The 14497-nt window shown below is 30.6% G+C and overlaps 2 protein-coding genes across 2 annotated transcripts; both read left to right on the top strand.

Annotated features, from left to right (window-relative positions):
* Nucleotides 1–2093: 2093 nt before the first annotated feature.
* LOC129319707 (RING-H2 finger protein ATL13-like) lies at nt 2094–3618 on the top strand (the record flags this gene model as incomplete). Its single annotated transcript, XM_054964789.1, has 1 exon — nt 2094–3618. A coding segment is annotated over one exon (1353 nt), but the record flags the coding sequence as incomplete, so codon positions are not given.
* An 8772-nt stretch (nt 3619–12390) lies between these two features.
* LOC129320869 (RING-H2 finger protein ATL56-like) lies at nt 12391–13472 on the top strand. The gene has a single exon (XM_054966527.1). The coding sequence runs from the start codon at nt 12594–12596 to the stop codon at nt 13140–13142; it is 549 nt and encodes a 182-aa protein (XP_054822502.1). The 5' UTR covers nt 12391–12593; the 3' UTR covers nt 13143–13472.
* Nucleotides 13473–14497: the final 1025 nt, after the last annotated feature.

Below are 14497 nucleotides of genomic sequence, written 5' to 3'. Positions count from 1 at the left end.
TTACTATAGAAAATAATACAAATTTGTTTAATTGTTTGAGGTTTGTTGAAAGTATGTTATTTTGTATTTTCAAATGCACGCCTCAAGTTAATTTTAAATTTTGTATTGAAATATTCTCATAAAAATGTGAATTTATTTCGTCACGCAGTTATTTAGGTGTAAATAAATTTTAAAATTTATATAGTTTAAAATGAAATCGGTTCAGACAAAGTCTGAAAATAAATATTGGGGTCAATAAATGACAACGGTCTTCTGTTATAATGTCAAACTCACTGGTAAAACAAAGACGTCACTGTCTCTAAATTTTGAGGAATAAAAAGTGAAGGCCACATAATCCGGTATTAATTAGTAGTTGTTTGATTATCAAGTAAGATTATAATAGATGAATTTGTCATTAGGAAGAGGAAGATGTATTTGGAAGAGTGTGTGTGTGTGTGTGTGTGTGTGTGTGTGTGTGTAAAGCGAATGTGACAGGAGAAGGATCCACGATTATAATAAAGTGTTTCATGTAAATGCTACTATATTAAGTATCAAAGGAGCACATTTCAATATTTCATGCTCATCGAAGGGGTTTCATCTGAAATCTGAATCATTCAATTTTAACATGCATAACTTAAAATAAAAATAAATTTATAACCATCACATTTTTTTTTAAAAAATTATCATTTAAAATTATAAATTAGAAACTTAAATTTGTACCGTTTGAAATAACTTTTGAATCGCAGAGTTCGATGGGGCTGCAATTAGAATGCATCATATCCATTATACTCCCTTTTATTCTTCATATAAAACTATTATATAGGAATTCAAATAATAATAAACAAACAAAGGTGAAATTATAAAAAAATATTAATTAATCTAACTTTGTCTTATATTAGTAGAAAATAGCATTTAATTTTACTCAATATCAAGCCCATTACCTGAGATATTTGAGATTTTCCTCTTTGTCTATATTTTTTATCCATGTCACTCTAAACTTTAGAATAGAGTCTGTCATTCGGGCAATTCAATGAATTAATTTAAACAAGTCTAAAAAATAACAGAGCTAAATTTAGAAAAATCTCTCTATTTTCAACAAGTGTGATTAAATATGAAAAATTATTGTCAAACTTCATTAAGTTCAGGGGTTGATCTAAAATTTGTTTAGCGTACAGTTATATCTTCAATTTTTTTTTCTGTAAATATATAAATATGAAAAATTCAAGTTACTTCAAATTATTGGGTTGTTTTAGGGTATCATCTGAAGGCCAGAACTTTTTGCGAGTTGCATCTTTCTTTGTAGACTCCAGTCCTATTCAATTCTGACGCTCAGGGACCATTGCTTTTGAATTGCCAAATGGATACGGAATAGAATGACCCCGAATCATGAAAACTGGTTAACTTATCCTCTGCTTCTCCTTTTCACATTTTCACCTTTTTTTTTTTTCGGGAAAGGATGCTCGTTTTTAGTAAACGAAATCAAATTTGTTAATGTCTTAATTAATTCTCTTCATTTTTCAATATAATATGTCTCCTGACACCCATTAAATAATTCATTTTCTGAAATTGAATGTATTCACTCGGCCTCGGGGTTGATGCAATGCAATGCCAGCGTTTCTTTGTTAAAAGTCAACCACCCAACGTCCCGTAATTTTTTGACAAAATTACAGATTAAAAAATTTACTATATGATAAAAACGTGTGTTAATAAAATTTATATGCTTTTAAATTTTTAAATGAAGATGAAAAATTGTTTCCCATTTATTTTTTATATCTAATTTTTTGTGTATCTAGTATGAATTAAAATTTTGAATTTTTTACTATAAATTATGCGTTTTTTTGGTATAATTTTCTCATGTTTAAGGCAATAATGTTAATATCTTTCTCAACACTTTATTAGGAAGCTCACCGAAATAATAGTTTCTCTCCCCCTCTGTCCCTCTCTCACATCCTTGACTCGCAGGCTCAGTTCACATAAAAAAACAAACGTCTGCTTTATACGAATCCTCTTTCTCCTTCCTCTCCCTCTCTCCGCCGTTTGTCTCTCTGTCGTCTCAAGGCTATGATTCAACTCGAAAGCTTCAATCTTTGCTGATATCTGCTCCGGCACAGTAAAATGGGCAGAAGCAGAACCTTGTTAGGAGTGAAAGGAGCCAACTTTTTGTCTCCCTCACAACCCCCACCATATTGCTTGCGCCTCCCAACGTTGTTGGATCTGAAGATTCCAACGTAAAAGACAGCGTCAGCCCCAGTGTACTCCTCATCATCATCATCCTCGCCATCGTCTTCTTCCTCTCTGGTTTGCTCCACCTTCTTGTTCGGTATCTATGGAGGCCCCAGACCAGAGACCCGGACGATCCGGACGACGTTACTGTTCTTCAGGGACAGCTTCAGCAACTGTTCCACCTCCACGATTCCGGGGTCGACCAATCCTTCATTGACACCCTCCCTGTCTTCCTCTACAAGGCCATCATCGGACTCAAGAACCCTTTCGATTGCGCCATTTGTTTGTCCGAATTCGAGCCGGAGGACAAGCTCCGATTGTTGCCCAAATGCAGCCACGCGTTCCATATGGAGTGTATCGACACGTGGCTCTTGTCTCACTCGACCTGCCCTATCTGTCGAGCCTGCTTGCTCAATGACTTCTCCTCTGGCAACACATGTTCCCCCATTGTTCTGGTCCTTGAATCTGGGAGTGACAACTCCTCCAGAGAGATTGCCCCAGAAACCGACGAAATCGGATCCAGGTCGACCCGCTTGGACTCGAATCACGATTCGGGTGAAGTGGTCACCGTGAAGCTGGGAAAGATCAGGAACGTCGATGATAACAATGGTGAAGGTAGTAGCACGGACAATAACGCAGATGCAAGAAGGTGTTTCTCTATGGGGTCGTTTGCTTATGTGATGGACGAGAGTTGTTCGCTTCAGGTACCCATTAGAGCACGAATCAAGAAGAGGCATGTTTTGCGTTTCACTCCAGGTCACAGACTTGCAATGTCAGAGTGTGACTTAGAATCCAGAAGGGATTTCAGATTCTCTAGTTTAGATGGGAACAGAGTTGAAGAAACTGCGAATCCAAGATCCGGGGCTATTACCAGAAAAGAGAGCTTCTCGGTGTCGAAGATTTGGCTCCGGGAGAAGAAACGGAAGAGGAATGGGATTGAGGATTCGTCGAGGAGGGCCATGTCGTTCCGGTTTCCGTTGCAGAGAAACGACGACGACGACGACGCTTTGAAGGAGAAGAATGGGAAATTAGAATCGAGAAGCACGATTTCTGAGATGGATATCACAAAATGGGAAAATGGAGGAGGAGGGAGTGAATTTGGATATGATGATGAAAACCAGAGCTGTTACAGTGTAGATTCGCAGGCGATTAGAGCTCCTTCTTTTGCAAGAAGAACTCTGCTTTGGCTCACCGGAAGACAGGGCAAGGTTGTTCATTCATCCCCTGCTTCCGGCGAGTTGTAGTTAGTTTTTCTGTAAAACATTTGAACCATTTTTTGGGTCCCCGGTTCTAAAATATTCAGTCTAGATGAATGGTTAAAGTAGTGGATCAGGCAAAAGAGGTATATGAATTCTGGGATTTCAAATCCAACACCTCTGTTTCTGTTTCATTGAGAATGTTACGCCTTGTATCGTTTCCTGTTCAGTGGAAAACTTTCTGCAGTAATTTCACGAAATAATTAAAAAGGCCACAGAGAAATGAAGATACATGAATTTGAATTGAATTTGTTAATAAATAGCCGTATGTGATTGTGACTGTGATTACCATGCTCTCGTGACCAGAAGAGGGCCATTAAATGTTTCTTTGTGACGAGGGAGGAGCCTTGAATGCGTCGTAGATTAATACATGTAAATAGAAAATTAAATAAAAAATTAAGCATGCGAGGTTAAAGTCCTGTTTGCAACCATTTTAGTTATAGTTTTTTATTCTTCAAAAGAAAAAATAAAAGTAAAAAAATTTATTTAATAATATATTTTTTAAAGTATTTTTGAAAAAAAAATTATTTTAGAGAATAAAAGAAATATTTAAGTGTTCTGAAATTATTATTTTAAAAAATAAAAGAAAATAAAAAAATACTTGTTTTTATAATTTTTTTATGCTCAAAATATATTTTATAAAATACTAATTCTTAAAATAATAAAATAAAAACAATTCCCAACAAGCCGTGTTGGAACCAGAGCGTTTTGGTTTATCATTTAAGTGCTTGCACCTGTTCCAATCTAATTTCCCTTGTGTGAAAAGCAAGCCAAAGTTGAATTTGTGAAAAGAGGGCTTGGAGACTTGCACTTTGGAGCTCATGGGGACGAATATACAATGACAAGCCAATTTTTTTTTTTTTTTTAACTCAGAACATTTAGTACACATATTCAGCAATTTTTTTTATTTGAATACAGAGCCACGAAATTAACCCGTGTAGACAAGAAACTTAAATTATATTAACGTACAAAAAAAGTATATAACCAGAAGGTAAGTTATAAAAAATCTAAACATTTAAATTATTGACAGAAGCTTAATGATTGTCTAATTTATATATTTATTTGCTTTACTAGAGACATGGTCAAAGATAACATCCAATCTCTCATAATAAATTTCATTACCCAACAAATGTTGAGTCTTTTTAAAATATTCATAAGTTTAGTTGCCGTACTTGAATGAAAACTAATGTATTTGGACATGTTTTTGAAATATACTACATGCGTCTCATTTTGGATTATAAAATATAAAATACAAGGCTTTTATACCGGGACAAAAAAAAATAAAGGAGGTAGTGAAAAATGGTTGGATGGTACTATCTGGTGTAATTGGGGGCACCTAACCCTTTCTATTAAATGAACCCAATAATATATCAATGACACCTCTCCAAATATGGCTTAATACTGACCAGTCAATCGTGTTACTCGTTTAGATTTTGCATTTTTCTTAGTGTTGGACTTGGGAAAATGAAGAAATTTAAATAAGTTTATTCATCGGTTTGATAAAATATTTTATTTATAATTAATTTAATCATGACGTGGTTATAATTTTGGTGATTAATAATTAAATTAATTTTTTGATTGGTTTGATAATTGATCTAATTTTTTAGTACCATAATTTTAAACCCAACTCTTATAAGCACGCTAAAAAAAAGGCTTAGATTAACCCTTGAGCTAATATAATATTTTTTTTTACAACACCATGTTAATGTTAGCTATCACTGTTTGTCAATTCATTTCTTTAGCTTCGTTTGGTTGAAATTGTTAAAAATTATTTATATTATAAAAAAGCACGATTAAAATTGTTCCGTTTATTTTAATTTTGAATTAATGTATGAAAAGGATAAAATAATTTGTTAAATTTTGTATAACATGATTAGAAATTTAAATAAAAAATAATAAAAAATATTATATGAACTTTCAGGTTCGATCTTGAGTCTTGTTGACAAACATTAGGTCTAAGAAACACAGTCAATTTAGAATATACAGCCGCATGGCTTAAATCCTTAAAAACTCAGACTGACCCTTATCACATCTCTACCTCCTCCTGGCATAATTTCACCATATTGCCCTTTTACGGCAAAATTAGAAACCCACGTAAATTACTTTTATGTTTTGACCCTTGCTTAAAATATTACATCGGTCATTAAATGGCTGACAAAAACATTTGTCGTTAAATTTCATTTAAGAATTCAAACATCAAGTATATGTGAGTAATTTACAGTTTATTTTTTAATAATGGTATACATGCGTGGGCCTTAGTATGAGTTACATATGACACAATATAGCAACAACTATCAATTGCTCTATCAAAAATAATTATTCTATCAAGTAAATAATAAATAAATAAGAAAAATATTAACAATACTATGTATGAGACAATAAGTTTATGTAAATTGATTAAGTAGAGCTTATTAAACATAATAAATTTTAACTAAAGAGAAAATACTTAAATGTTCTATATTTAAAATATAAAATCTATAAAAGAATATATCATAAAATTTAAAAAAATTCGCTTCTTCTTCTTTTTCTTGAATGGATAAAAATTCGCATCTATGAACCCAGGGTTCTACAATACATATATACATATATTGATAAAAAAAATCTTGAAAGTTTGAATTAGTGATTTTTTTTCCTGCCACCCAAAAACGCCCATTTTTCAACTTTTTTAATTAAAAATTCAATTTTTTTAACTTAATACTCATTAGTTCTTATTTATATGTCATTTTTAATATGTTTTACTATAACTAAAATTTTAAAACACATTAACTATGAATATAAATTGAATAACTTTTTAATTTTATTCTTATTGAATATATATATTTTAATAGTATTTTTTTTGTCTCCAACATTTAATAGTAAAGAGTAAATAAGAAAATTTATAATAAAAAACATTGAGATGACTTATAATTTTTTTAAAAAAACCCCTCCATCATATAAATAAGATAAGAGACAGTCACAGAGCAGCATGTGTCGAGATCAGTGAGCACTGAAAGAGGCCCGTCTTGTTACTCTCTAGTAATAATTGAGTTTGTTCCTATCTTCAACATTGCCACTTAAATAAATAAAATCAATTAAATGAAAGTGAACGTTTCTGATGAGGAATAAAGCAAATGAGCGGAGCAAGAAGGGATAAAGCAAATTACAAAAATTAATGATTATTTGTGGTCATTAGTTATTACCTTCCTTTGCCGTTTACTTTTGTGTTCCTCAACAATAATCACCATTTTTTTTATTATTTGCCAAATATATACAAGAATGATTTCTCCTTTGTTTTTTAAAGCATTGGAATTGTCAGCCGCACGCAACCTGTTAATGTCTAATCAAGGGAGCATAATGCATATCATATTTTAAAATAATTCTGAAATTAACAGTATCGAATGAGAGGACAAAAAAAATACTTAATAAAATTAGATATTAAATCAAAATCTTATGTAAAATTAAAAAACCAAATGTATATTTTAGCCTTTTAAAAATAAATTAAAAAAATTAATTTAAACAATTACAATTCAAGAATTTCAACTACAAACAAAGTATTAAAGTTTTAAATGTAACTTTTACATTGTAATTAGGATTTCAATTTATAATTTCTATTTAAAAATTCGCAATTCATTTTAGAAATATCTTGCCAGAGATCTAACCATCATTCATTTAATTTTTTTTCTGACAGTCAATTTTCCTATGTTAACAACATTATTTTCTTCCCCTTCAATCTGGGTGACCCTTTTTGGGATCGTGTCTGGATGGGAAATAGAAGGAGAGATGCAAAGCCCAAAAGAGAAGGCAATGGACAAGAGAGGGACCACATAGATGGATCAACATTTTATGACAAACACGGCACAAGGAGATCACGAGACAGCCCACTGCTCCAATTTTTTCCTAAGAATGCCTCCAAACATGTGCTTTTTCGAAACTCAATTTTGTATATTGAAACTGTATTTTGGTTGCGCCTGTGATAAACCAAACATATTCTAAGCGCATATCTGGATACAGCTAATTATCAATTTTGAAGGTTAAAATTACAAGTGAAAATATATCCAAACATCTCTATTATATGTTAGAATCAATTATGCACCAAAGATCATTGTTTTCTTAAAAATGTCAACACGCCCCAATTAAATGCTAATATCAATTACGAATCTAGAATTATTGTTTTCTTAAAAAATATTCAAACACCTCATATATGCCAAAATCAATTATCACCCAGAATCATTATTGATAAAATATAATTTATCTGATTTTTGATAATTTTTTGGAAGTATAATTGAAAAGTTAAATTGAAATGTGTGTAATGATAGCTTATGATACAATTGTAGTCTTAAATTCATAATTAACTTTGACATATATAAGGGTGTTTAAATATTTTTAAAAAGCCATCGTTTTGGATTAGTAATTCATTTTAGCATGTCCAATGAGTGTTTGAATATTTTTTAAAAAATTATTATTTGAAATTTATAATTGATCTTGACAAATAACAGAGGCGCTTGGATATATTTTTACAAAATGATAGCCTTACCTGATTTTCAATTTTACTTTTCATTTATACTTTTATATTATGTTTATAATTAATCTTATTAATAAATTTTATAAATTAATTATATACAATATAACATAATCAATTATATTCAGAATTAATCATATTAATCAATGATCAATATTTTCTTAAGGACATCCAAGCACACCCTAACTCCATTAAGTATCACATTTCAACCATTATTGCATAATCTCACACCCTCCCGTACTTAATATGTGGTAAAATTAGAACAATTAATATTATTTTCTAATGATATCCAATAAATATTAGAAAAAATATTGGCTATTTCATACATTTTGTGAAGTGATTCACTAATTAAATAATCATTAATGTGAACCTTATAAGCATATAATGCCCACAAATCTCAAAAACATCCAATAAATAAAACACATCAGTATAGAACTCAAGTGGAAGCAAAAGGAAGGACACATGTTTTAATATCACCAAGGGCTATTCTTGGTTGATGTAAATGATATCCCTCACAAATCATCAACGAACGTACTCCAAGAAATACAAATTCAATTCTAATGACAAATAGATGCCCATAAAATTGCCATAGAGAGATAGATTTGATGCAGCATAAATGTCAGTCTGAAAAATTGCCATTAAACTGATCAGCCTAAAAATAAATCAATGAAAGCAAATGATCACGTCCAGGCATGTGTATGATTCATCAATACCCGTTATCTTTTCGGCTGAGTTATCTTGAGTAGTATACCCTCCGTTTTTATTTACCAAAAAAAAAAACGATCATTTTTTACTTATTTTTTATATAAATAAACTCATCTATTTCAATGAATATTTATTACATATTTTTTAAATTATTTCTCATAATTTATATTAATGAAAAATAATTAATATATTTTTATGTTGGAGGCATTTTAATTCAATTTTTTTATTTCTAAACATAATTATTATAGTTAACTAACTATATTAAACCATGTGATACAGTTTTTTTCTCCTATACATAAAAATGAATGGAGTAGTTAGTATTCCCACTCGTTTTATTTATAAAACAAAGAGAAAAAATTTATCTTATTTATAACTTCATTTTAATTTTCATTACAAATTCTCTCATTTACCTTATGTTGAATGTTGAGAAAAGAAAATATATTATTAAACTATGCATATTTAATAAAAGTAAAGTTAAAAAATTATTAAAGTTTTAAATAAAATTAATAAATTTTAATATTTTTCTTGACTTCGATAAAATATGTTGGAAATACTTGTAAATAGGACCAATGAAATATAAGATACTTTTAAACAAAATTGGTCATGTCAATAAAACTTATTAAATAAGCATTATAGCTTTATTTGTTTTAAAAAAATAAAAACTTTTAAAAATATATTTCATTTAATTCTATATTTATAAAAGAATATTAATGAGAAATAATATAATAAATGATAACATTGACAAAACATCTTTAATAAAATTATATTTTGATCAAAGTGATTTACATTTTGAAACTTCAAAAGAAGTAATATGAAGTAGTTTTTATCTATTTCTGTGCTTCCTCCTCCTCCTCCTCCTTTTATGCATGACCCATATTTCTCCCCTTCAAATATCATTAATTTCCTTATTTTCTTGTTACATTTTGAAATATTACCCATCAAATTTGTTTAAGATTTGCTATTTATCTTTTGCCTGGGTATGGAAAAAATAGAAAGAAAGAAAAATTAGGAGGGAAAGCTTTTAAATATAATAAAAATTATTATTTTTGAAAATTCTTTTAATTTTCTCTCCTCCATGTTTTCTTCTCACTTTTTCCTCGATCCAAATTAAGCCTTGGCAATGAACCCAATTACTGATTATATAATTGGTTAATCTTTCTTGATTCAGGTAAATAAAACAAAAAAAAAGTGTAAATAATTTTAGTAGCTTGGATGTGAAACTAGACATGCATTTAGTGGTTTGCTAGGATCGAGATGAACTTAGCATCAATTTGGTGCAAACGTTCCGATTGTTAATTGATGTTATGTATGGGTGAATACTAAAAACTTATGTTTGCACTCATTAGGATAGATGATCTAGTTAAATGACCAATTGATTCTTAAAATATGTAGGAGCTTCTAAAACTGTAAACACATTTTAATATAATATTTTTTTAATTTTTTTTAAATGATATAATATCATCTTCATTGTTGATGAATATTAACTTTAATTATTATTCGATAAAAAATTTACAGAAAATGCCTTAAAAATTAAGGAGTGGACCAAGAGAATTTTTTTAGTACTTTTGTGTAACTTTTTGGATTATTGTTTATAATTTTGTAATATTTTTCTTTTGTTCTTTAATGTAATTTTTAGGTTATTTTTCATAATTTTTTATTAATTAACAATTAAAGTTAGTTTTTAACTTTTTTTAACAGTGTAGCAACAGCACATCATTTTTTAAATTTAAAAAATATTATATTAAAATAAGTTTAAGATTGCACTTATAATTTAAAGATTAATTTATCGCTGAACTTTTCAATTTTTTTGGCCAAATTAAATTGTTTGAAAAAAGTGCAGATGATTTAATGGTTGGATATATTTGTGTTGAAATGCATTGTTGTGAATAATTACTTTTAGGAGAAAGGATGAAAGAGAGTAAAGATTCCGCAAGCATAGGCTCCTATTCATATGCTTCAACGAAAGATTACTGAAAATCAATTGCAAAACCAAAAACAGCTCATACCCTTTTTTGGGTCCCTGGATTAAAAATGATCTCAGACTTTTATTCACGCAGGAGCTATTTATCCTTGCTAATGGATTTAGGCTGCGGCCTTCTTTTTTTTTAAAAAAATGGAGGGTAAAAGGGTATTTTTGCTTCTGCAATATTTTTTAAAGAGTATCCAATACATTAAATTATTGGTTGAAATAATTTTATTTTTAAAGTAATTAAAACAAAACATTTTTATCATTGCTATCAAATTCCGAACATTTAAAAATACAAATTGGGATTTTAAAATTGACCGTTGATGGATATAATGACAAGGACAAAAATTTTTCATTTTAATATTTTAAAAATAAAAATATTTTAACTAATAGTTTAAAGTATTTTGTGATCCTCGAAAATATTTTAAAGATAAAAATGTACTTTTACTTTAAAATGAATGCATAAATAAAGCTTATTTACCGACCAATGAGATCGAATTGTGTTCAACAAGGTATATTAATTTTTTATAACATAATAAATTAATGTTTGAATTTTAATTAAAAAAAATGTTCGTATTTAGTGTTCAATTATGTATAGAATAGAACTGCCTCCAATAATTATAGAATGATATCTGGGAACAAGAAAAACATATTCATTGACATAAAATATTTAATTCTTGAATAGGAAAAAATATATATCCGTTGTTGCTTATAGTTTTGTGTTATTTGCAATTACTTGCGTACTCCACAGTTTTATGCAGGTAATTAAATAGATAAATGAAAATTGAGCATATAGTTTTGTGTTCTTGCTTATAGCTTTTAAAACTGGCTAGCATGTTCTGACTGAAAATTAACATTTAATTGATAACAAATTAAATAGATAAATTAAAAAGAAATTAACATTTTTAAAATTTTATCTCTAATATAATCCTTTTCCATAGGGAAATAAACGCAGGCAAACATGTCAAATGTCAATAATGTTATACTCAAGCCCAAGATTTTTTTTTAGGAAGAAGATGGCAGTGGTGTAAGACAAATATCTGTTGACCAAATAAAAAAAGAAACCAACACGTCATGTAATGAATTGACATATAGGAACGATATAAAAACTAACACTGTATGGCATGTCATGTTGTCTATGAGTCTGTGCAAATAACGTTCAAGTGCAACGCATCAAGATTTGCATTTTGCAGTACTTCTTTTTATTCTATTTATAGAGTGTATTTTAAAAAAATTATTTAATTTTAAAAATATTTATAAAATTATTTTTTATAAAAAATAATATTATATTATTTTTTAAATTTGTTATATAAAAATATTTAAAATTATACACATTTATATTTTTATTAATATTAATGATGCTGATAAAAATAACTTATAAAAAATTTAAATTTTTTTTAAGTTATAAAAGTATAAAATATCAAAAATAACAAGAATGCAGTAAATATAAATATTTATTTTTTGAGTTGGACTGAAAGTAAGTATTTTTTTATTTAAAAATATATAATATTTTTAATTAAATTTTATCTTTTAATAGAGTAATTATCTACTTTTCAATTATTTTTATATTTTAATATTTATTTTTATTAAATATTATATAATAAATATAAAATTATTATTAATAGAAATACTTTTTTTAAAAAAATAATAATTATATTTTAAAAAATTAAAAATATTTTATATTTTTAAACATTTAATTTTTAAGCGAAAAGAATATCTATTTTCGGAAACACCGACGTGGCGACGGTCTTGAGACCTAACCTGTGAACCGCCCCCTGATTTTCTGTGTCTGATCCCTAAAGGCCTAAACGGTAATCCTTAGCCGATCTGCTCCTGCAATTTCCTCATCTTTGCTCTCTCTGATCCCTAATTCAATTCCTTCCCCACTCCTCCAAGTTATCATCTTTCCTATTCTTGTTCTACCTTCGCCTTCTTCTTCTTCTTCTTCAATTCTTAATTCAATCCCATGCCTCCTCCTAGTCCTCCTATTCCTCACCATGAACAAAGCCAACCAAAACCCAGCCCCAGGCTTCTCTCCATCTTCCTTAAAGCCATCATCATGACCCTTCTCACCTCCGTCTTTTTCATCTTCCTTGGCTTCGCCGCCTTCGTTCTCCTCCATCTCTGCTTCATCGGCGGCATCCTCCACCGCCTCCGCTCTCGCCCCACCGTCCAACTCGGGGCTTCCTCCAATGGAATCGCGCCGCGTGACGTAAAGAAGCTTCCCCACTTCCGGGTTGCTAGCGGGACCGAACCCGGACCCGAAACCCAATGCGTTGTCTGCTTGGACGGCTTCCGCAGCGGCCACTGGTGCAGAAAGCTCGCCGGATGTGGTCATGTGTTCCACCGGAGATGTGTGGATACCTGGTTGGTGAAGGTGGCTGCGTGTCCTACGTGCAGGACACCTGTTCGATCAAAAGCAGGAGGGGATGTAGGTTCGCGTCTAGATGTCGATAGGGATGAGGCTATGCGACTTCGAACATCCAGTAGGGATAGTGCTTTTAGGATTTTTTAACTTGTAAGTTGAATGTTTTCAATCTTTGTACTATGTAGGGATAATAATAAGTTTTCCCCCTATGTACAGTATGATATGCGTATTTCTTCTTCTAAATTTTTGTCTCACTTTTCTCTTCGATTTGGTTGTTCATCCATTTTGTATTTTCTTTCTTTTGGGGCTATCCACTTCACCGCTTGTATATATAGGTATGATTTTGCGTTCAAAGGCTAGTGATAAGAAAACCATTGGTTGTCCTTATTACTACTTTAGTGGCATCGTCATTATGCAACGCTAGGGATCCAAATTGTGAGCATTTGTTCTTATATGCTACTCTCAGTTTTAGGACAACGATTCTGTAGTCTTTATTTCTGCATTACGAGTTCTTGGACCAAACAGTTTCTTTCTGTGCATACAAATTAAATTGCAAAGACACACTTCCCTTTATAGTGGAAATCCCACTCTTGCAACTGATGATTCTTTAGAGAGTATTTTAGCGTGTATTTGATGCTTCATACAGGGTGCCGTTAACTGACATCCCTCACACACCAAAAAAAAAAAAAAGAAAAAAGAATTGTGACATTTTGCTATGAAATGTCCTCGTTTTACAGCCGTCAATTCTTTCGTTTGCTTGCAAAAAGCGTTATGAAGTTTGCGTAAGAATCGTAGTTTATAAATGTTTGTGTAAACTCCTGACTCTATAAATTCTTGAGTCTGGATGAACCGTTGAAGACTCATCTGTTCACCATAAAACTTCTTGTTGATCGCTTCTGGTTTTTAACTCTCATTATCTGACAATTGCTGATTTTTCTTTTCTCGGTCAGCTACCACTACCAGAGTAAGTAGTATTCTTTGGATCTTGTCCAGCTTGAATCCCCTCCTTCAACAATCTGAAGGCTATGTTTCGGAGGATGTGAGGGAAGGGAATGAAATGGCAACTGATAGAATTAAGATGGAATGTAATTCACTTGTCATTCTATTGTTTTGGAATTATAACGTGGCAGCAGAGGGAGTCATCCATTAATGGAATGGAGTAACTTGCAAGTTTTTAGCCAATGGGGATGCATTTCATCCTTCATCCGCCAGATCCAATGGCTGAAAAAAACTTTAGCCATTTCATTCTGTTCTGATCCATTTCAAATCCATCCAAGCACACCTTTTCTCTTGGATCAGCCACACTTTAAAGTCATGCTCTCCCATCCCCCATGGGGTATTCAGAATTTATTTTCCTAAGTGTTTCTAGGACTATAACCCAAGTTGATGAAGAGAGGCATGAACTTATTTACCTACTTGAGCTAATCCCTTTCGGTGCCAATTATTGACTATGACATGCTATACAATGATAAAAGGTTTTAGGCGTATTACTATGCGGTCTA

The sequence above is a fragment of the Prosopis cineraria genome, unplaced genomic scaffold (genome assembly GCF_029017545.1).
Source record: "Prosopis cineraria cultivar Desert tree isolate PC_DT_omini unplaced genomic scaffold, ASM2901754v1 PC9, whole genome shotgun sequence".
Classification (NCBI taxonomy): Eukaryota; Viridiplantae; Streptophyta; class Magnoliopsida; order Fabales; family Fabaceae; genus Prosopis; species Prosopis cineraria.
This window is presented reverse-complemented; position numbering and strand designations above follow the sequence as displayed.